This window comes from Alternaria metachromatica (genome assembly GCF_023757995.1).
Source record: "Alternaria metachromatica strain BMP 0045 chromosome Unknown scaffold_40, whole genome shotgun sequence".
Classification (NCBI taxonomy): domain Eukaryota; kingdom Fungi; phylum Ascomycota; class Dothideomycetes; order Pleosporales; family Pleosporaceae; genus Alternaria; species Alternaria metachromatica.
This window is the reverse complement of record NW_026055531.1, coordinates 176,699-198,850: the sequence shown is the minus strand read 5'-3', so window position 1 is coordinate 198,850 and position 22,152 is coordinate 176,699. Positions and strand designations below refer to the sequence as shown.

At 54.6% G+C, this 22,152-nt stretch overlaps 8 protein-coding genes across 8 annotated transcripts; 6 read left to right on the top strand and 2 right to left on the bottom strand.

Annotated features, from left to right (window-relative positions):
* Positions 1-1,130: 1,130 nt before the first annotated feature.
* On the bottom strand, positions 1,131-1,708 carry HHT1 (histone H3.1; the record flags this gene model as incomplete). Its single annotated transcript, XM_049336970.1, has 4 exons — positions 1,131-1,448; positions 1,504-1,537; positions 1,597-1,626; positions 1,680-1,708. 4 exons carry the CDS (start codon positions 1,706-1,708, stop codon positions 1,131-1,133), a joined length of 411 nt encoding a protein of 136 aa, XP_049183949.1.
* A 528-nt stretch (positions 1,709-2,236) lies between these two features.
* On the top strand, positions 2,237-2,679 carry J4E83_010086 (uncharacterized protein; the record flags this gene model as incomplete). Its single annotated transcript, XM_049336969.1, has 3 exons — positions 2,237-2,246; positions 2,330-2,467; positions 2,516-2,679. The coding sequence occupies 3 exons, from the start codon at positions 2,237-2,239 to the stop codon at positions 2,677-2,679; spliced, it is 312 nt and encodes a 103-aa protein (XP_049183948.1).
* A 1,454-nt stretch (positions 2,680-4,133) lies between these two features.
* Positions 4,134-5,277, bottom strand: J4E83_010085 (uncharacterized protein; the record flags this gene model as incomplete). Its single annotated transcript, XM_049336968.1, has 2 exons — positions 4,134-5,109; positions 5,159-5,277. The coding sequence occupies 2 exons, from the start codon at positions 5,275-5,277 to the stop codon at positions 4,134-4,136; spliced, it is 1,095 nt and encodes a 364-aa protein (XP_049183947.1).
* A 566-nt stretch (positions 5,278-5,843) lies between these two features.
* J4E83_010084 (uncharacterized protein) lies at positions 5,844-7,602 on the top strand (the record flags this gene model as incomplete). The annotated part of the gene is made up of 2 exons (XM_049336967.1): positions 5,844-5,980; positions 6,033-7,602. 2 exons carry the CDS (start codon positions 5,844-5,846, stop codon positions 7,600-7,602), a joined length of 1,707 nt encoding a protein of 568 aa, XP_049183946.1.
* A 1,670-nt stretch (positions 7,603-9,272) lies between these two features.
* On the top strand, positions 9,273-10,282 carry J4E83_010083 (uncharacterized protein; the record flags this gene model as incomplete). Its single annotated transcript, XM_049336966.1, has 4 exons — positions 9,273-9,371; positions 9,421-9,657; positions 9,707-10,053; positions 10,105-10,282. The coding sequence occupies 4 exons, from the start codon at positions 9,273-9,275 to the stop codon at positions 10,280-10,282; spliced, it is 861 nt and encodes a 286-aa protein (XP_049183945.1).
* Positions 10,283-10,833: 551 nt separating this feature from the next.
* PEP2 (Vacuolar protease A) lies at positions 10,834-12,146 on the top strand (the record flags this gene model as incomplete). Its single annotated transcript, XM_049336965.1, has 3 exons — positions 10,834-10,926; positions 10,979-11,144; positions 11,206-12,146. 3 exons carry the CDS (start codon positions 10,834-10,836, stop codon positions 12,144-12,146), a joined length of 1,200 nt encoding a protein of 399 aa, XP_049183944.1.
* Positions 12,147-13,262: 1,116 nt separating this feature from the next.
* ATG26 (Sterol 3-beta-glucosyltransferase) lies at positions 13,263-17,785 on the top strand (the record flags this gene model as incomplete). Its single annotated transcript, XM_049336964.1, has 4 exons — positions 13,263-14,114; positions 14,163-14,603; positions 14,653-17,397; positions 17,477-17,785. 4 exons carry the CDS (start codon positions 13,263-13,265, stop codon positions 17,783-17,785), a joined length of 4,347 nt encoding a protein of 1,448 aa, XP_049183943.1.
* Positions 17,786-19,636: 1,851 nt separating this feature from the next.
* Positions 19,637-22,152, top strand: J4E83_010080 (uncharacterized protein; the record flags this gene model as incomplete). The annotated part of the gene is made up of 3 exons (XM_049336963.1): positions 19,637-19,887; positions 19,939-21,300; positions 21,348-22,152. 3 exons carry the CDS (start codon positions 19,637-19,639, stop codon positions 22,150-22,152), a joined length of 2,418 nt encoding a protein of 805 aa, XP_049183942.1.

The window sequence follows — 22,152 nt, the reverse complement described above, 5'->3', positions numbered from 1 at the left end:
GCGCACCTTATCCACCCCCTCCTTAAAATCCGGCATATCATCCGCCCTCCCATCAACCCTACTCCACCTCACAATCCCCTGCGCATCAACCCCAAAATTGCCCGCCGTCTGCCACCGACTCCCACTCTCAGTCGGCCTCACACTAATGCCCTCTTTGCTCAACTTGCTCGTACCAGGTATACTGCCTAGCACATGCCACAAACTGGACGTGCCTAAGCCCCACGCGGCATATGCTTCGCGTTCTGCATCAACAACGATGCTGAGGTTAGATTGGGAGTTCTGTGATGGTTCAGGCAACGATGCAAGCCAGCGGTCCGTAGCCGCCTGGTCGCTGTGCGAAACGGCTATGAAATGTATGTCTGGGTGAGCGGGCGCGAGGGCGCGCATGTTTAGGAAGGTCTTTTCTGCGACTGTGGTGGTGTTGGTGAGATTGCATCGTCATGGTTTTTAACAATGTACGTACAAGGACATCCGCAGTGTCGGAGGAAGGTGACGATTGTTGGCTTGCCATCTTGTGCTGGTATGGTGAGTTTGGGCGTGGAGGGCGCCTTTTGGCCGACGGCTGGGACTTCAGCGGTCTGCACTGTGGGTGGCGACATCCATGACCAGAATTCGGTTTGCCAGGTCATCGTAGAGAGGTATGTGTTGGATGAAGATGCGCGATTGCGCAGCATTCACGGGAAGGCATCGTAGTAGTCTCAGCTGTTAGTGTACCGTTCGCCGAGGTGCTGCGTCGTGTTGGTCGAGTTAGTAGCTGCGATGGGCGTCATGTTGCGGGGTGAGTGCCGCATCGCGACTATTCGCGGCCAGTCGAAGTAGCGCAGTGGTATGAACACCAAAGAGCGGAGGGAAGAAGAGTTGGCGACACCCTGAAAGTCAAAGCAAACATCACAATCATAGACGAAGATAGAATGAAGTAGAAATCTGTTGATTTCGTGGAATATCGCCAGTGACCATCACTGATTAACCTGGATATACTACATGCTCAGCACCGCTCGTGTGCACTCATAAACCGAGTTGAAGACCGTGAACCATGAACCCAAACGCCTAAATATCCGACCCAAAGACCCAATCCATCACCGACCCGAAGAAGTTGTCATAGTCGTGTCGATATATCGAAGGTGAGAAGCTTAACCGCGCTCACCACGGAGGCGGCGGGCGAGCTGGATGTCCTTGCTCTGGATGGTGACACGCTTGGCGTGGATGGCGCAGAGGTTGGTGTCCTCGAAGAGCGAGACAAGGTAGGCCTCGACGGACTCCTGGAGAGCGCCGATGGCAGAGGACTGGAAGCGGAGATCCGACTTGAAGTCCTGAGCGATCTCACGGACAAGACGCTGGAAGGGCAGCTTGCGGATGAGGAGCTCAGTCGACTTCTGGTAGCGACGGATCTCACGGAGAGCGACGGTTCCGGGCTTGTAGCGGTGAGGCTTCTTGACACCACCAGTTGACTGGAGAAGGATGTTAGAGGGATGCATCGCATGATGAAAGCAGGATAGTTCATACCGGTGCGGACTTGCGAGCTGCCTTGGATGCGAGCCTTGAAGTGAAGTTAGTATGCTGCGATGAGGTGCGAAGTAGAGCTGAGGCTAGACTAACTGCTTGCGGGGGGCTTTGCCACCAGTGGACCTGAGAGATTGTTAGTATGATAGTTATTGTAGAGCTGATGCGGCGAAGCTTACTTGCGGGCGGTCTGCTTAGTGCGGGCCATGTTGTTGTAGTGGGATGGAGATGGAGATGTGGATGTGGTAGATGGTTGTTGTGATGGTGAGTGGAGTTGAGTGGATGAGAGATGGAGGAGGGTGGGCGGGCGCAGCTTATATGGTAAATGGGGGGCGGGCGGCTGCCTGGAAAATCAATCTTTGTTGCGCTCCCTCACAGCGCGCACCAGGAACACCAAAGCCATGCTAAGCATGCTAACCTGCGCGCGCTGCAACTTCAAAACCACCAAGTCCACACCGCGGCGCGCATTCCCCATTGGCTCGCTTGCTGCGCGCCCCGATTGGGAAGGGGCACGGGCGTTGATCTGGAAAGCGCGCCCGTGCGCGGCTTTGATCTGGCGTGGCTGGCGTGTGATCCGGCGCGCAAGACGACGCGCCCCGCTGCCTCATAAACACGACACCCGCCGCCCCAAGTATTTCCCATCATCACCAAAGCATCCAATCCACTACTACCACTCTCTCACTCCACAACCAACAACACCTCCTCCCCAACACAACAACCCCCCACATCTATCATCATGACTGGTCGTGAGTATTCCCTCCTCCTCCACACTTCGGCGCGCTCAACGCGTCGTCCTTCACCATCAACACTTTACTAACGCGTCTCCCAGGCGGCAAAGGTGGCAAGGGTCTCGGAAAGGGTGGTGCCAAGCGCCACCGCAAGATTCTCCGCGACAACATCCAGGGTATCACCAAGCCCGCTATCCGTCGTCTCGCACGTCGTGGCGGTGTCAAGCGTATCTCAGCCAGTATGTCTCCTCCACATCTTCCTCGCCTACCTCGCTAACCCACCCCAGTGATCTACGAGGAGACCCGCGGTGTTCTCAAGACCTTCCTCGAGGGTGTCATCCGTGACGCTGTCACATACACCGAGCACGCCAAGCGCAAGACCGTCACCTCCCTCGACGTTGTCTACGCTCTCAAGCGTCAAGGCCGCACTCTGTACGGTTTCGGTGGTTAAGCGCGTCGTCTTCTTCTCGCTCTTACGGTTTTCAATGTTACGACTTTTGTCCGGCTGGCTTCTTCAGCAGTCTACGGTCGCCTCTTCGGTGCTTGGTGGGATGGTCATGGCCTTGTATAGTATAAGAAGGCTCGGAGTTCACGGTTATATCAGTCGGGTTCTGATTTGCATGGAATGATACCATAATAACTTCATCAATATGTCTTCTGCCGTGATGTGCGACGCGTCTGAACTTTTGGTTAACGCGGTGGTCATGGCTGTTTTGCTCCACTTACGCGGTGTGCTGTTCCGCCTTTTGTTCTGCTAGTGTGTATGTGATTTAGCGTCGTGTACAGTTTGCCAGACCGACTTTCATCTCGTTCGCCTGCACAATGAACAGGACGTTTCGTGACTCATTGACTGTGCCGTTTGACCGGTCGTAGTATGACTCATAGCTTGCGCTTACTGCCACCTGCGTGAAGACGGCTGTGAAGTTTGGCTGTTGGACGTATGACGTCACCTCTTTCTGCATCCAACGGCCGTACAACGCGACGGTAGATATGTGAACGATATGTTATGTTTTGTATTCTCGATACGCGCGTGCTTGTATATTTGCTTCTACATCACGCTGCGCATTCAAAACGCGTCGTGTGGTTGTGAATATACGCGTAGTTTGACTGCTCTGGAAAGACACTTCCACATCTGCGACGCGTAGACTTCCACCACAGTGTTCAAATAATCTTAAAATTGCGTGAAGTACTTTTATGTATTATATTACCCGATTTGCGAAGTTTGAGGTGATTTGAGCAAGATGTGGTTGCGTTGTAATTTTTTGAAGATGTTACGTGTTGAGTCCTGAATGCCAAAAACACACAATCAGACTTTCCACACAATGTGAAATACAGACACAACAACCCAAATTCGGATGTTGTTAAGTAGTATCGGAACATCACAACATGTTCCAAAGCTCCAGAAATTACAGTATGAGTGGTTTTTGCATCTTTCCGAGCGATGTGGTGGGTTGCGCAATACTTCCGGGTGGTGAGCATGCTTGGTGGAAGCCGCGCCGAACGTGTACGCAAGGCACGCATGTCTACAGTATGCCATCAAGTCACATAAAGGACAAAAGACACGCTGGAATAGGTTCAGATTTCAAAATCATTATCACCATCATGTACACGACGCAGGGTATCACACAAGAGATACCTGGGTAGGTAGAGTCTCAACAATGGTCGGTCAAGTTCATCATGATCGTTGTCATTAAGGTGGCAATATATATCCATCGAGGTCCAGATACCTAGGTATTATCCAAGGTCTGTATGCAAGAAACAGGGCAGAAGAGGCTCTCTTCACAACCCCTCCAACACAGCCGGTCGCCGCCGTCCCGAAGATACAAGCAAACCAGCCGCAGAGCAAGAGAACCTTCACAGCCCCGCCATCATCCCGCCAATCCCGACATCACATCAATCACCCCTCTACTGCCCGCTAGGAACCTGATAAGGCCCATAGCCCGGCTTAGGAAAGTCCGGACTCCCATCCTCATTCCAGCCAAACTTCTGCGCACGAATCGACCTCGCACTCCACCCATTCGTCGGATCCTGCATACCATGGTAAACGATCCAGTCCTCGGATCCATCAGGCGACGTCGTAAAAGACGCATGACCAACACCGTACGCCTTCTCACTAGGATTCTGGTAGAAAACGGGGTAAGGATGCTTGCGCCAGTCGCTAGGGTTCATCGGGTCGTCGCCAACGAGCTCGAGCTGACCGAGACAGTAGTTGCGGTTGTCTGAGCGGGCGGCGCTGTAGATGAGGAAGTTTTGGCCGGTGGTGGGGTTGGTGAGTTGTTGGGGGCCTTCGTTGGAGGAGAGGCGGTCGTTGATGGAGCGGCCGAAGGGGGTCTTTTCCCAGGCGTATTCAGGCACGGAGATGATTTGACGCTCGGAGAAGGGGGAGACGGTGGTGGAAGGGTCGGACATCTTGGTTATGCAGAGGTTGGCTGGCCAGCCGTCGTACTTGTGGTACCAGCACGAGTAGATGTGATACAGTTGGTCGGCGTGCTGGAAGTAGGTTCCGTCGATGGCGAATTGATCGTACGTCTCGAGTTCGCTGTGGTAGCGGTACTCAGCGGTCCACGGGTCTTCGCCTTCGCCGACGACGGTGAACATGCGGTGGTTGACGGCGGGGCAGTTGTACTCGCACCACATCTCCACTTCGGGTGGTGGGGAGTCGAAGTTGGGGTCTGCGGTGAAGATTACCCACCAGCTTCCGTCGATTTGGTGGATTTCGGGCGCCCAGAGATCGGTGGAGTAGGCCTGGTCGGGCTCGGGGACGAAGATGGTCTTGGACTCTGCGGCGTCCCAGGAGGTCAGGGACTTGCTGCGCCAGAGGGTGATGTTGACGTTGTTGGTGTAGGTCATGTAGTAGTAGTCCTCGTGCCGGAACACCCAACTAGATGATGTTCAGACGGATGGTAGCATAATTTGGAGGATTGACTTACGGGTCTGCTCCAGCGCCCACAATCGGGTTCATGAATGTAGTCGAATTGGTCGCGTTGGGCATGGCGTACTGGGACGCGCCCACCGCAGCAAGAGCCGCAGCAACCAGAAGCTTGAACATGTTGCCGTTACAATCTCACAGATACCGAGGAAGGGAGGCGTAGGAGGTGAGTTCAACAATTTACCCGGCTGTTCAGGTACTTATGCGGAGAGGAAGCGGGGTGGTGGGGATCGCAGGGTGCCTAGCAAGTGAAATGGGGAAGATACAGAACCTTTCGGGCTATGCACGATCGTTTTACTGTGGCGGCATAGCGTAACTCTCGTACAGGGAAACAGGTAGCATTTTCCTACAGTAGTCTTGTGATCCTGCATAAGTAAGATCGCGCTGCAACCTTACAGACAGTCAACTAGAGCCGAAGCGGCAGGGTACCGAAGACTACGCAAATTAAGGCATTGTCCGTGCCTCGAGAAGTCCATACATTGACCATCGTGATCGTGCTGACGCAATACAATCCGGTAGTAGACGAGGCTGGAGTTGTGTTGAGCGCTCAAGGTTCCCCGCGTTAGACCAGCCACGCTTCTTTAGCGTAGCCTCGCGTGGTGCAGGCGCGACCCGAAGACGCCAGCAGAGGCTTGGCACATCTTTTGCGAATCACGACTCTCCACCAACCTCTCAACTCGCGCACCATGAACAACTCGCAATTCAGGCGGCTGCTAGTCGAAACACCGAAACCACAGGATGACGGCAAGGGCAAGTCACCTGCATCGGCCACGCCGAGGGCGGTGCTGGGCGCGCGCAAGCACTCGAGTATACCAATGACACCGTAAGTCTTTCCCATAGTGTCTCGCGCAGGACTGATGCTAACAGATACGCAGTCGCCAGGTAGGCAAGGGCTCTATACAATCGGATTTTGCGCGCCAACTCGCCGAGCGCAACGCGAAGAACAACCCACAAAAGAAGGCCAGGAACATAGTGCCCAAAGGAACGAGGCTCGCCGCAGGCTACACCGACCGCACAAAGGCCTACACGGATGAAGAAGATAACGAGATCGCCAAACGCGTCAAGAACCTCGAGGAGTCTATGAAGAAGGGCGAGATCGACCGCGAGACGTTTGAGAAGCTGGTGCAAGACATCACGGGTGGTGATGTCGGGACCACACATCTAGTGAAGGGCCTGGACAGGAAGCTTCTCGAGAGAGTGAGGCGAGGCGAGGATGTTCTGGGTGGCCTAGACAAGAAAGAAGAAGAAGAAGAAAAAGAGGAGGAGGAGGCTGAAGAGGTGCCAGAGGTGGAAGACGCGTTCGATGAGCTGGCAGAGGCGGATGTCGGCCCCATTACACGCGAGAAGACTGAGAAGAAGGGTGAGAAGATGACTGGGCCGCGTCCTGTCGCTGGCGTCAAGAGAAGTCGCAACGACATCCTGAAAGACCTCAAGAGGCAACGGGAAGAGGCAGCAGCCGCCGCGGCGGCCGAGCACGAGAAGAGGTTTCCAACCCTGGGACCGGGTTTCCGCAAGATCAACGCTCAGGGGGACACACGCATCGAGACAGATGAGAAGGGTCGTGAGGTGCTGATCATCACCGGTCCAGATGGCAAGGAGAAGAGAAAGGTCAAGAAGCAGAAGGTCGAGGAGCCAGCGCCCGAAGTACGTCATGATCTGGACGACGTGAATAAGCCAATCAATATGCACAACCTCCCTGAGCCGAAGAAGGAAGAGTCAGAGGACGAGGATATATTCGCAGGGGTGGGATCGAACTACAACCCACTCGCGAACTTCGACGACTCAGATGACGAATCGGACGAAGAGACAGCGAAGCCAGAGACAGCGAAGATGGAGCCTTCTGTACCCAAGCTCGATGCTGCAGAATCACAATCAGATGGCGAAGTATCTTCAGAAGCAGAAGAAGACGTGCCAGCGAAACCCAAAGACAACGCACCCGCAGCGCCCGCAAAACGAGACTACTTCGCAACCACAGCCCGCTCGACCTCCACAGCAGAACCCTCCGACCTCTCCGCCGCCGACGCCACCGTCCGCGCCGCCCTCGCCAAAGTCCGCAACTTGGACGAAAACTCCACACTCCTCCAAAACCTCGGATCCACCGACCCCAACGACCCCGCATCGAAAGAAGCGCGACTCAAGAAACGTGCCGCGGAGTTGGCAGCTTCCGATCGCGATATGGAAGACATGGACATGGGTTTCGGAGCATCGCGATTCGATGACGCGGAGGAGATGGAGCGGGAAGGCGAGAAAGTCAAGTTCAGTCAGTGGAAGGGATTGGGTGCTGAAGGCGATGATGAGGAGGGTGAGGAAGGGGGTAAAGGGCCGAAGAAGGTGAGGAAGCGGGGTGGGAAGAAGAGGAAGGGGGATAAGAATAATGCGGATGATGTGTTGAATGTTATGGAGAGGCAGAAGGAGAAGAAGGAGAAGACTAAGACGCTTGGTTGAGGGAATAGTTTGATAGGATATATGATACTATCTTCATGAGATGGGGATTATGGGTTCAAGCACCAGATGGGATGATGTAGTCTCTGGCCCCCTCCGTACTGAACAGAACCACCACAGACGTCTCATCCAACCCCAACGTCTCCTTCATCCTTCTGTCCTCACATACCCTTTTCAACGCCGTCATCGTCGCAGCTCCACACGGCCCGTTCCTCACTCCCTTATTGTGCAAATACTGCAAGTCATTATGTACATCAATATCTCTGACCGTAACACTTACATCCACGCCTTTTCTCAATACCTCCCACGCTGTCGTGCTCGTCGTCCCGCAGTTCATGCCGTTGCAAATTGTATGGCCGGTGGTTATGGGTGTGATCTTGCCGGCTTGCAGGCTTGCTAGGAGGCTGGCTGCTGTATCGGGCTCGACGGTTATGACAGTGGCGGTTTGAGGGAGCGACGAGGACTTGTAGTGGCTGGTTACGGCTTGTGCCCAGGAGCCTACGCCTACGGCGGCGATGGCGTGGGTTAAGGGTTTGATATCCATGTCTTTGAGTTGGGCGTCGGTTTCTGTGAGCATGGTTATGTAGCCTTGTACTACATACTATTACACGTTAGTTTCCACAGTTGTATAGACCGGTGTAGCCATGAACTGCGGCATAGGGATAGGGATTACCTCAGGAATCTCCTCATACCCCTCCCAACTCACATCCATAACCAACATCCCCCCCTTCCCCTTCCCCGCCTCCTCCCTCGCTTTCTCAATCGAGAAATCGTAATCCCCATCCACAACCACCACCGTCGCCCCCTCCCCCCTAATCTTCCCCGCCGTCGCCTCATCCATAAAATCAGGCACGAAAATCACTGCCTTGACTCCTAGATACTTGGCCATCCGCGCTACAGCCCTCCCCCAATTCCCTTCCGTACACGTCACCAACTCCACTCCTTCTTTTCTTGCTGCCGCACCCAGTTCATGCAGTGTGGCTGTGATGGGTAGGGAAAGTTTCTTGGTTAAGGCGACTTGGATGGCCCATGATGCGCCGAGGATTTTGAAGGCGGGGAGGCCGAGACGAGCGGATTCGTCTTTTAGGAGGATGTGGCCTAGACCGAGTTCGCGGGCTAGGTGCGGAAGGGGGATTAGGGGGGTGATGGCGTAGTCGGGGAGGCTGCGGTGGAAGGGCTCGACGGAGGGGTTGGTGGAGGGGGTGGTGTGTTTGTAGGTTGAGGCGGTGGGGTTGTGGAACATGGTGGATGATGATGAGGGATTTGGAGGAGGATATGTATTTGCTGGATTGGGGTTCAGGAGGAAGAGAATGTGATGTTTAGCTGCTCATCTGGAATGAGGTCGGTTGGAAGGCTGATGCATTGCCTTCTATTTGGGAGATACGAGTCCTATGTACATTGTAACACCCATGGATCGTTCGCAGGGCGTGTGAGGCGTCTACATGGCTCACACATGCAGGTTACTGTACATTACTGCAAGCCATGGTCAACGCCATGCGCGTCTCCTCCGACGGGAAACGCTCAAGTTGGGCAAGGCGGATGGTGCAACGTGGGGGGGAATGTGGGACCGCTCAGGGTCTCAGTAGCTACGTCACTTCCGAGGTCTTTCTTACGCAGCTGCCTTCGCGTCTCTGTTTCACGCAAACTTCAGCATCACCACGAGAACCACCACCATGTCACAGCAAGGAGTGCATGCGGCGTTGGGGAATATACCGAGAGTAGTGGTGCGACCAACGGTGGATAATGTTGTAGCGTCGACGTATCTCGTCAAGGTATTTGTACTCGTTCTGCTGTTGTCGCGCATGTGCTAACAGGCAGCAGGGCATCGTCTTCTTCCTCGCGCACCCGTTCCTGTACCCTCTACTCAAAGCGCGACTACTACCCGCAGTACTTCTCAGCCTCTTCGTGCTCATCAACCTCTTCGTATGGACGTTGCTGCCGCAGGTCCTCTTCCTCAAGATATTTCACACGGCGGGTAGTGCGTGGGTCAACGCCGTATTTCTGGTCTTGGGAGAGGGAGCTGCGATAGTCGCATTACTATTCGAGTCCTTCTTGGTTGTACGTCTACACACACTGCACGTTATACTCGAGTACTGACACTGTCTAGGACGAGTCGCAAGTCGATGTGTTCGACGCCGTCCTCATCTACAAAGGCTACGAAGACCTCGTTCGCAAACACCGACCCGTCACTGAAGATGCGCTGAACGACCCTGTCCGCCGACTCGGCAAGCCTACACGCTCTTCTGTCTACGCGCCGTTCTCCTTCCGCCAGATCGCCGAGTTCGTCATCCTGCTGCCTGTGAACTTTATACCATATGTCGGGGTGCCGATATTTCTTTTGCTGACGGGCTATCGCGCGGGCCCGTTCCAGCATTGGCGATACTTTCAGCTTCTGGGCTATGACAAGAAACAGAGGAATCTTGCCATGAAGAAGAGGAGGTGGCAATACACTTGGTACGTCGTCTTCATGGATTGATGGGAACACCACTAACATTGTATGTGTAGGTACGGCACAGTCTATCTCATGCTGCAGTATGTACCGCCGCTTAGCATGTTCTTCCTCATGACAGCACCAGCAAGCTCGGCGTTGTGGGCCGCGGACCTGGAGAAGGCGCGGAGGGAGCAGGAGGCGAACCTGGCTCAGGCGCCGCAATACACGGACGAGCCAGACACCGCTGTATGATAGTGTTATCTAGTTGGTCGGAATACACCGCGTTGGAAGACAGCACTGCATTTGTGTTTGGGATCATCTGAGGACCTGAGCGATAGCTTGCTAGCCCGAGTGCTGAGGTCATGGAAGCTTAACGCGCGTGATCACGGGGTAGCTTTCGCGCTCGAAGCCCACCGTATCCTGATTTGCGCATGCAACGAGACACGTGAGATATGTCGCTCAAATGCGCGACAGCTAATCAACCAATTTCCATCGATAGAGTGGCTGGCATAGCACTATGCAGACCTCGGTTCTGGTTGTCTGGGGCATGGCGGTGCGCCTGGCGCAGGTACAATCCTCGAACAGGGAACGTGTCACGCTAGTCGCAATGTCGGCCAGGCAGCACTGGTCACATTCGTCATTCGCCCGCCGCGCCTTCCCCAGCCCCATAGATAGCTCCAGCTTGAGCTCCATCCCCAACACACCACTCACTCCCCCATCTCTCCCTCTCCACCCATCATCCCATCTCCCATCCATCCATTCTTCTTCTATACCCCATCCGTCTCCATCAAACGTCCGCAATCATGAAGACGGCGGTGCTCCTCGCAGCAGCCACTTCGGCCTCTGCGGCTGTCTACAAGACGCCGCTCAAGAAGGTCTCTCTGTCTGACCAGCTGGTAAGCCATCGTCGCATCTGGACGCGCAAGATCGCAGTCTAACCATGAACAGGAATTTGCCAACATCGAGACCCAAATGGCTGGCCTCAAGCAGAAGTACTCCCAGCAGCACATGACCGGCCTTAAGGCCCAGTCGCACATGGAGGCTGCGCTCAAGGCGCCCTACATCGCCGATGGCACCCACCCCGTGCCCGTCAGCAACTTCCTGAACGCGCAATGTACGTCTCCGAAGCTCCGCGCGCTGCGCAACATCGTGTGGCGAAAGCTAACAGGCGCCAGACTTCTCTGAGATCTCTCTCGGAACTCCTCCCCAGACCTTCAAGGTCGTTCTCGACACGGGAAGCTCCAACCTCTGGGTCCCATCGCAGAGCTGCAACTCGATTGCCTGCTACCTTCACACCAAGTACGACTCTTCGGCGTCGTCAACCTACAAGAAGAACGGCACCGAGTTCGAGATCCGCTACGGATCCGGCTCGCTCAGCGGCTTCGTCTCGCAGGATGTCTTCCAGATTGGCGACCTCAAGGTCAAGCACCAGGACTTCGCCGAGGCCACCTCTGAGCCTGGTCTCGCTTTCGCCTTCGGCAGGTTCGACGGCATCATGGGTCTTGGCTACGACACTATCAGTGTCAAGGGCATAGTCCCTCCCTTCTACAACATGCTCGACCAGGGTCTCTTGGACGAGCCCGTCTTCGCCTTCTACCTCGGCGACACCAACGAGGGCCAGGAGTCCGAGGCTACCTTCGGTGGCATCGATGAGAGCCACTACACCGGCAAGATGGTCAAGCTTCCCCTCAGGCGCAAGGCCTACTGGGAGGTCGACCTCGATGCCATCACCTTCGGCAAGGAGACTGCTGAGATGGACAACACTGGTGTCATTCTTGACACCGGTACATCTCTGATCGCTCTTCCCTCCACCATCGCCGAGCTCCTGAACAAGGAGATCGGTGCCAAGAAGGGCTTCAACGGCCAGTACTCCGTTGAGTGCGACAAGCGTGACAGTCTGCCCGATCTCACCTTCACTCTTACCGGCCACAACTTCACCATCAGCGCGTTCGACTACATCCTCGAGGTTCAGGGATCCTGCATCTCTGCCTTCATGGGCATGGACTTCCCCGAGCCAGTAGGACCTCTTGCCATTCTCGGTGACGCTTTCCTCAGGAAGTGGTACTCCGTATACGACCTTGGTAACTCGGCTGTCGGTCTTGCCAAGTCCAAGTAAGCTTCTGCTCTCTATGTCGCCCCATTACGGATATCATACAACTCTGGAACGTCATGGAAATGATGACGGCGTTTGGATCAAATTGTAGTTAGGTTTAATGACTTGGGTATTCGGTTGTACAAGAGTACATCAGCCAATGAGAAGGATAAAGAATGACTGTGCCCTTGCATGTGATGTTTTGGATCTTTGCATGTACGTCTCTGGTTGTTGTTGCCATCCGAGACGTCAACATGTACTGCTGCAACAGCCGTTTTGGGAGTGGTCTGTCCTTTCCTCAACACCCACCGTCAATATGTACCTCCACACCAACCTTTTCTTCCACATACGACCATAGGAATAAGTCAATAGCGCTTCCCGTTTGCTCAGCGGTACTCAAGCTTGTTACCGGCGCGTTAGTAGCTTCGTGGGTGACCAGAAGCGAATCCGCGCTGTTGTATGTTTTTGCCTTCTTTTTACCATTTTTTTGCATTGTGGTAGATACCCTTCTTTTTGCCAGATCAGGGAACGAATGAGCCGCGCGGTGTGCTTACGATCATGCTACCCATTCGCATCCGCTTGTCTGCGCCTCCGTTGGAGTACCTGGCTGTCATCGCGTGGACTATTATAGTCCACGTTAGCGGACGGCAGCGCCTTGGGCTGGCGTTTACACGTGCACCTATCGATAAGTCTGACCAATGACGTCTGTAGACTGCACCAACGGACCTGGGGGCTTGCAGCTTGCAACCTAGAAGCATGTGGGATGATAACGGATTCGAGTGAAATATACAGATCAATACACTGCCTGTCACACTCCACAGTTACCGGTCGCGGTCGTTGCCTGGAGGTGTGCGTGGGTAACCTTATCGTATTGCGCTAGCAGGTACCCCGGACGCATGCAGCACGCTCCTCAGCCACGAGACAGCTACAAGTCATTCCCTCAACGCTCCAATATGTGACCTTTAACGATCTTCCCAACTGCCCTGCAGCGAGCGATACCTTTTCAGATAGTAATTCGCAATACACTTCTGAGTCCACATCGCTGCCTTGACCAACCGTGGTACATCCGCCAGCACATCCGAGAGCAACCTTGACGATCCAATAACTGTTGAGTGCAGGCGCACGACGCCCCATCCCGAGATGGCGTCCCAAGACAGAAGCCAGGACAGTACGAGTCGCCGAGTGAGCAGAAAGCGAAAAGACTCAAGAAGAGAAACGCGCGGTGTGTCTATGGACGTACCGGAGCGCTTCCGAGATGGGGACGATGCACAGGAGGACGTCACGGCGCCGAAGCGGAACAACACCATGTCGATGAACCAGTCGCTCTTCTCCATGATAACCCGCGCGGGTCAGCAGTCGCAGACGGACCTGGGCACGATGCAAGAAGTCGACTCCGGCGATAGCGACGACGGAGGCAAGAAGGCGCCCTACCGCAACCTCGACGGCGCAGCACGACTAAGTCGCTTGAGCTCAGCCAACGACTTCCAAAGTCCGGCTGGAGACTTGGACGAGCCGACGATAGAGAAGGGAAAGCACAGGCGCACACTCTCCGAGAACAAACTATTGCGCTCCTTGCCCAAGTTGAAGCTCTCCAGCCGGAAGGAAGCACGCTCAGACAGCCGCCGCGGCGATCAGATGTCCTCGTCACAGTTCCTCCCCCCGAAACCGTCACCCGATGACCTTCCGACCCCGCCGAGCGACCCGAAACCGAAGACCAAGGACAAGACCAAGGTCGCGGCCGGCGAGGAGACACATACAGACAAAGCGAGGAGCTCAGGTCGACGGAGTAGACATGGAAGCTCCGCGGGGCTTGCTAAGAGCAAAGCCCCCGTCACGCTTGCTCAGAGGATACAGCAAATATTCGAGTTTGAAGAAGTGGAGGAGGTAATATCCGAGTATCCATGCTGGCTGCTCCAAAGTATCCTGCTGCAAGGGTACATGTACATCACCCAGAAGCATATATGCTTCTACGCGTATATACCCAAGAAACATGTAAGCACCCTCTGCCCCGCAGTCGACATGATGTGCTAACCCTCTCAGCACGACGTCAGCAAAACAGGCTACCTCTCCAAACGCGGTCGATCAAAGTTCAACCGCTACTGGTTCGTCCTCCGCGGCGATGTACTCGCATACTACACCAACCCTACCGAACTCTACTTTCCGCGCAACCGAATCAACCTGCAGTACGCAATATCCGCCGAAGTCATCGAGCCCACAAAGAAGGGAGAAGAAGAGACTAGCTTCACCATCACTACGGACGAACGAAAGTATCTGTTCAAGGCGGACAGTGCGGCGAGCGCGAAGGAGTGGGCGAGGAGTATCCAGAAGGTTATATTCCGGACACATAATGAGGGCAATAGTGTCAAGATTAGCCTGCCGATTCAGAATGTGCTGGAGATTGAGGAGAGCAGTATTCTGGACTTGGCGAATACTGTCAAGGTGAGGGTCATTGATAATGATGAGACGTTTGCTATCGATGAGGTATGTGGTCTTTCAGAAAATATGTACGGATATTTGCTAATTCAGGCAGTACTTCTTCTCGTTCTTCAACCAGGGACAAGACGCGCTCAACGTTCTACGCATCATGATTAACGATAATGAGCACCATCAAGCCTTACAACAAGGTGTTGACGGTGAGGCATCTACGCCAACCGGTCAACGCGAATCTTTAGCATCGCCAACCACGACCGCCGACACACCACACATTCAAGAGAATGTTCGTGCAACGCTTTCGCCTTTGCAGGTACCGCGTGCAGGAAGGTCGAGCATAAGCGATGTATCTGCTCGGTCTAGCCATGATGCCAACAGGAAGAGCTGGGACGTGCGACGTAGCATGGACGCGAGCCGCACCTTTCGACGGCCGAGCGGCGAAGTACAAAGACCAAGTAATGAAGCACGACGAAGCTTCAGTGGCAGAGGTCGGCCAGGAGATCGAACGCCTCTGTCGCCTAGAGGAGCGGATTCTGAGTCAGCCAACCTTTCACTCGATCCGGGCACCGAATCGTCAGTCGCCATACAATCCATGGACGAAAGCAGCGCTTCTGCCTCCCAGATATTGGACCGCTCCGACTTATTCCGTGGTCCCGCCAATCACGCAATCAACGCGCCTTTGCACAAGCTTGACACTCAAGCCAGGGATTCACAGGACACAGCGCGTTCGGGCCAACCGAAATCCGCAAACACTGCGAATCGCTTAAAGCAACCCCAAACACCGACAGGCGCGACTGACCTGGAAGACGATACTGAAACTAGCGCACAACCTCGCCTATCAGGGTCCTCCTCCGCTCTACAAGATCTCGCCTCCTACCCGCTTCAGAAGGCGTCGGGCCTAGCGGGATTCTTCAGGACCCGCTCGAAGAAGATGGGTAATCTACTCGCGACAGAATCCATGGGTTACTACGAGAAGGTGTCTGGTATGCTCGCAGGCGGGCGGAAGCATTATACCACAGCCGACGGACTGGAGACTGGAGATCAAGTTCATGGTGTTGAGGATGACGAGGACGCGGCGAAGGCTGCGGAAAACTTCCAAAATCACTTCGCCTTCCCCGACACCGAGGTGTTGCAGTCGTCGTTCTTTGCGTCGCTGCAGCGCGTCTTACCAAACTACGGCAAGATTTACATCAGCGGCAACTACTTTTGTTTCCGCGGCCTGCTGCCTACGTCCAAGACCAAGGTCATTATCCCCATGCGGGATATCGAGAACGTCAACAAGGAGAAAGGCTTCCGACTGGGCTACCATGGTCTCGCCGTCGTCATCAAGGGCCATGAAGAGCTTTTCTTCGAGTTCTCAAAGGCCGAGTATCGCGATGAATGTGCGATCATGGTGCACCGCGTTCTGGAGAATAATAGGTATCTCGACGATGAGGACGATTCCTCTTCGGGCGTTGATAGTGAGGACGAGGCTGCAAAGGCGGAGCACGACCTGCTACAACAGGCCCGCGACCATACCGACACAGACAAGAAGGTGGACGTATCGGAAGTCGTACGCGCTGCGGAGCACGATCGCATTCCACTTGTATTCGACGACCCTCTCGCCTCTATCATTGATTTCAAGCCCGCGAAGCCGCTGAAAATCGTTTGCCTTACCATCGGATCTCGAGGCGACGTGCAGCCATACATTGCGCTATGCAAAGAGCTGATCAAGGAGGGACACGAGGCGAAAATCGCGACTCATGCTGAATTTGAGCCCTGGGTGCGGAAGCATGGTATCGAATTCGCCGTCGTCGACGGCAACCCAGCTGAGCTCATGCGGATCTGTGTCGAGCACGGTATGTTCACAGTCGGCTTCCTGAGAGAGGCCAACGCCAAGTTCCGCGGATGGCTCGACGACGTGTGTAGTTCAGCCTGGCGGGCATGTCAAGGTGCAGACTTGATCATCGAGAGCCCGAGCACGATGGCTGGTATTCACATCGCAGAGGCCCTCGAGGTCCCGTACTTCCGCGCCTTCACGATGCCATGGACGCGCACACGTACCTACCCACACGCATTTGCTGTCATGGAGAACAAGCAGGGCGGCGCTTACAACCAGTTCACGTACGGAATCTTCGATAAGATGTTCTGGCTAGCCATCTCCGGGCAAATCAACGCCTGGCGACGACGCGAGCTGGGACTTCCGCCCACGACCATGCGTAAGATGCAGGCGAACACGCGACCGTTCTTGTACAACTTCAGTCCCCACGTCGTACCGCCACCTTTCGACTGGCCCGACTGGGTCCGCGTAACCGGATACTGGTTCCTGGACGAGAGCGAGGGCTACGAACCACCAGCGGACCTAACCGCCTTCATCAAGAAGGCGCGCGACGACGGCAAGAAGCTTGTCTACGTAGGCTTCGGTTCCATCGTCATCGACGACCCCGCCGCCCTCACAAAAACAGTCGTAGACTCCGTCCTCAAAGCCGACGTTCGCTGCGTCCTATCCAAAGGCTGGTCCGACCGTCTAGAAACCAAAGACGCGTCCAAACCCGAAATCCCGCTTCCACCAGAAATCTTCCAGATCCAATCTGCGCCCCACGACTGGTTGTTCAAGCAAATGGACGCGGCGGTGCATCATGGTGGGAGTGGGACTACGGGAGCTAGTCTGCGCGCTGGTATCCCTACCATTATCAAACCTTTCTTCGGCGATCAGTTCTTCTTTGCGCAACGCATTGAGGATCTCGATGTGGGGATCTGGCTCAAGAAGGTCAACACTAGTGTGTTTAGTCGCGCGCTTTGGGAGGTTACGAATAATGAGCGGTATATTGGGAGGGCTAAGAGGTTGGGGCAGAGGATTAGGAAGGTAAGTCGTCTCCTCCATCTCCATCACCATCTCCATCATATCATCAGAAGTCGGTTTTCCTAACATATTTGACTCACAGGACAACGGCACTCAAGTCGCCATCCAAACCATCTACCGCGAACTCGACCGCGCACGCACGCTCATCAAGACTCATGGCAAACAGCCTGGTTATGAAGATGCTGATGCGACGGACGATGGGTTCGGCGACGAAGACGACTGGACAATTGTTGATGATGGGGGCGAGAAAGCAGAGGTTGCTCATCCTTATGTGGTTAAGGAACCGGTGGTGGGGATGGAGCAGGATGCGGAGAGGATGGGGGGTGGGAGTCTGGGGCTGGGGAGTATGGTACGAGAGGAGGCGGGGAAGACGAGTAGGAAGGAGAAGTGAGCTGGGGATAGGGGGTTGAGGGAGTGGGTTAGAAGATGATGGTTTCTTCACACGTTAATTATCGCGGCAAGGATATCGCTTTGGCTTTGGCTTTGAGTATGGACGGGTATAGGGCGTTTTTTTGGGATTCTGCATGATGTTATAGAGTAGATTGTTACGATACCACGCGGTTTTGATGTGCCCTGTGCGCACATGTTTTTTGGTCGTGAGAGCGTAATTAGGTGTAGGTAATGGAATGGATGATTACACAGTTCACGTGCATGGATGGTTCGGATATGTTGATAAGAGACGATACTTGAGGGAGGTGTGTGGGGCTGATAGATCGTCGTTGCCTAAACGTGGGAATGGTATTGACTTCCAAGGTTATCTTCTACTTGACCAATCGATGATTACCACGAATGTGTTGTCGCTTGTTTGCGAGTAAGGATATGATAGGTCGCAGGCTGATGTTTGTGATAGTGACGTCTTGGTAGTTTGGGTGTAGATATGCTGAATGCATCAAGACTTTACCGTCACGAGCACTAGCTGCACTTGGTCGTAGAGGATACCCAGAACCCTCTTCGAGCGAAGTATCTTGTGCTCTGGGAGATGCCTCTTCTCCATGAAATGTGGTCATCTCAGTGGTCCTAGTTCACGTGTCTTCTCTGCTGGCAACCCGCTCTTGGGAAAGTCGACGGCTTTGGAGTGCACTATGCGGCGACATAAGATGATCTGTATGAATATGACTCGATAATTGTATACACTTGCTGCATACACACATGCTTGCTGTGTAGATTCGAGTCATCAGAAACACATGTAGTCCTCACAAACACTAATACAACTTTTAGGCTGCACTTGCGTAGCAATGATGTGTGTATGTTGAGGGGTATTAGATAGGTTAGCGCTGCCTAGATGTGTATAGATGTTTGCTGTGTTCTGACTCGCCGATTGATGATCAAAATGATACCGCGCAGCGATTAGATACAAAGTTCCTGATGTGCAGCCTAGGAAGCCGTGCCTGTGGTGTGTGTGTGAGGCCTACATACATCTTTAGTGAGTCAAAAGAATACGGCATGCGCAGATGTAGGCATCAAGAGTATACTTGCATAGGACTTCAAAGCTATGAACATCGTGCGTATGCGTTAGATAAATCATCTCCACAGATCGATCGTGCAATGTCGTAGCCTGGTGTTCGCGAGGGTAAAGTCTTGGCATTTCTCGGGGCTTCAGACGCGTCTAGGCCACTACAATCCTACCAAGTCGAAGGAGGCATCGCGGAAAAAGCATTGCATCAAGTCCCAATAATAGGCACCGTTGAGTTCGTGGATGGACTCGTGATGCCTGGTGATAAACGCGTCGTCCTATTTGGAGAGCGCTCTTTGTCTTTGGTGGCATGTTTGAGGTAGTGGCAGTCGCGCTAGTATGGTGGCTGAGAGGTATAAAGATGGCCGCCCCTCGCTCCCAAATATTTGGGGGAAACCGAGCCGCGACGCCATACGTCAACCCCGGTCGCGCAGCACCTCACCACCTCATACACGAAATAAACTGAACACCCTGGAGCCTACATTGACACCAGATCTTGCAATCTACTTGCGCTATCGCAGTGTAGTCTGCAAACCTATTCAGGTTTCCACTTCTCCGAGGTTTCACCCACGCTCCACCTAGCCCGTCGCACCACATCTGGAAACTACACCTTCACTCCCAACTTAATTTCAGCACGTTGACGCCAGACGTCATAGCGCATCGTGACTGCGACCAAGCTTCCACTCACCACTCCTCGCCGCGGGAGTGCCGAATGCGCCGAGCCGAAGCACAACGCGCCCACGTCCAACACCACCACGTCGCCAGTCGCATGGGCTGCCTCACCTCGGCATGAAGATCGTTTCGCCCCGGGATCTCAGCTATCCCGTTACCGTCATCGACCTCCTTAAGAAGCGCGACGATGACGTCCAGCGGTCGGGCAAGCTGTTCAACTACAGCTATGACAGTCGCGTCACCGAGGGCGACAAGTGGGGAGGCGAGAAGACGGTCATGAAGAAGTTCAGGCAGACGTTTGCCGCGAGCACAGAGGGAAAGATCACGCGCTGGTTCATCAAGCCCGGCACCGTCATTGAGCGATATGGGTAGGCCTACCGCGCGCCTGCTGCGCGCGCAACATGCTAACACGCCCGCAGAACTCCGCTCCTCGAGATTGAAGAGCCATGCACGCACGAGACACAGTTTGGCGGCCTCTGCGTCGACTGCGGCCGCGACATGACGCAGGTCGACTACCTCACCAAGGAGCTCGATGTCGGACGCGCGACGGTCAACATGGCGCACGACAACACGGCGCTCCTCGTCAGTCATAAAGAGGCGGTAGCCGCAGAGGAGGACGCCAAGAAGCGCCTGTTAAGCGCGCGCAAGCTGACCCTCATTGTCGATCTGGACCAGACCGTCATCCACACCACCTGCGAGCGCACCATTGCCGAATGGAAAGCCGACCCCGAGAACCCGAACCACGATGCCGTCAAAGACGTACAAGGCTTCCAGTTGGCCGACGACAATGTCTCCAACGTGGCTGCAAACTGGTACTATGTCAAGATGCGCCCAGGCCTCAAGGACTTCTTCGACCGAGTCTCGAAGCTCTACGAGATGCACGTCTACACAATGGCCACCCGAGCGTATGCGCAAGCCGTCGCAAAGATCATCGATCCCGAGCGCAAGTACTTTGGCGACCGCATCCTCAGCCGCGACGAGAACTACACAGACAAGCTCAAGAGTCTGACGCGGCTCTTCTACCAGAACACAGCCATGTGCGTTATCATTGACGACCGAGCAGACGTCTGGCAATACAGCCCGCACCTCGTCCGCGTGCCCGTATTCAACTTCTTCCCTGGTGCTGGAGATATCAACGCAAGTTTCCTCCCTAAGCAGCAGGAGCTTGTGTCATTCGCAAAGGACAAATCGCCCCCGACCCCGAAGAAGGCCACGACTGAAGTTGCGACCACGAACGTTGTCTCCGTCCCAGGCAAGCCGCTCGAGACCACGACCGAAACCACGAATGGTGATTTGAACGAACTGGGACAGCAGCTCATATCATTAGCAGCAACTGAAGATTTGGAGGAGCAGGCCAAAGAGCAGGAGAAGCTTATCATCGCACAACAAACAGAGCGGCCTCTGCTACAGCAACAGCTCATGCAGGATAGGGAGGATGAAGAGACACCTGCCGAAGCTGAAACTCGCGACTCACGACCGGTCGAACAACCCAAGGTCCGACACAGCATCCTCAACGACGACGACAGAGGACTTGACGTCATCGAACACAACCTCAACCTCGTCCACCGCACATTCTACGATGAATACAGGAAGGCCAAGAAGGTGCCAACAGGCGGTCGTGTGGCTGAGCTCAAGGGCGAGAAGAGCCCAAAGAAGCGCTCCATGGAAGAAGACGTCATTCCTGATGTCGCCGAGATTATGCCGCGCATCAAGAGCGAGGTGCTCGACGGTGCGGTGGTTGTCTTTTCTGGTATCATTCCGCTTGGTGTGGATGTCCTAACGTAAGTACTCGACAGCGAAGTCGCAGAGCGCAGCTAACCCTCCCCAGATCGGACTTCGCACTATGGATCGGAAGCTTTGGCGCAGAAGTTACCACGAACGTTACCCGGCGAACGACCCACGTAATCGCCAACCCCGATCGAAAGACGACAAAAGTAAAGCGAGCCGCCCGATACCCCCACATCAAGATCGTGAACCCCGAATGGATGTTCCAATGCTGCACCAGATGGGAGCATGTAGACGAGACACCCTACATAATCGAGACCGATGCGGCGGAGCGAGGCGGCTCACCCATCGCCGACCTGGAAGATGAGAGCATCGACGGAACAGGCGATGAAGCCGCAGACAATGCGTCCCCCGTAGTCGAAATGTCAAACGACGACTGGGCGCAGCTCGACGACGAGCTAGCCGATTTCATGAACGAAACCGACACAGACGGCGGCGGCAGCGAATCAGATTCCGACAGCGTCCGCTCAGACAACAGCACAGCATCAGATACCCAGCAACAAGCTGCCAAGAAGAAGCGGAAACGCACAAACTCCACCGACGTCAGCGAGACGGAGGAAAGCGATAGCAGCGTCAACAGCACTACCTCGCGCCTCCAACGGCGGAAGAAACGTACCATGGAGCGGGTGACGTCACTCACAAACGTTGTTACCGCGGACAAATCAGGTCTACCCAGCCCAGAGACGACGGGCCCTGAAGAAGACCAGGGAGATGTCGATGGTGACGACGAGGAGATGAAGAATCCCGAGGCAAATGGGACGACGGCGCCAGACCTTCAAGACGACTATGACGATGGCCTTGAAGCGGAGTTGCTGGCTGGCTTCGGGGATAGTGATGGTGAGGAGTAG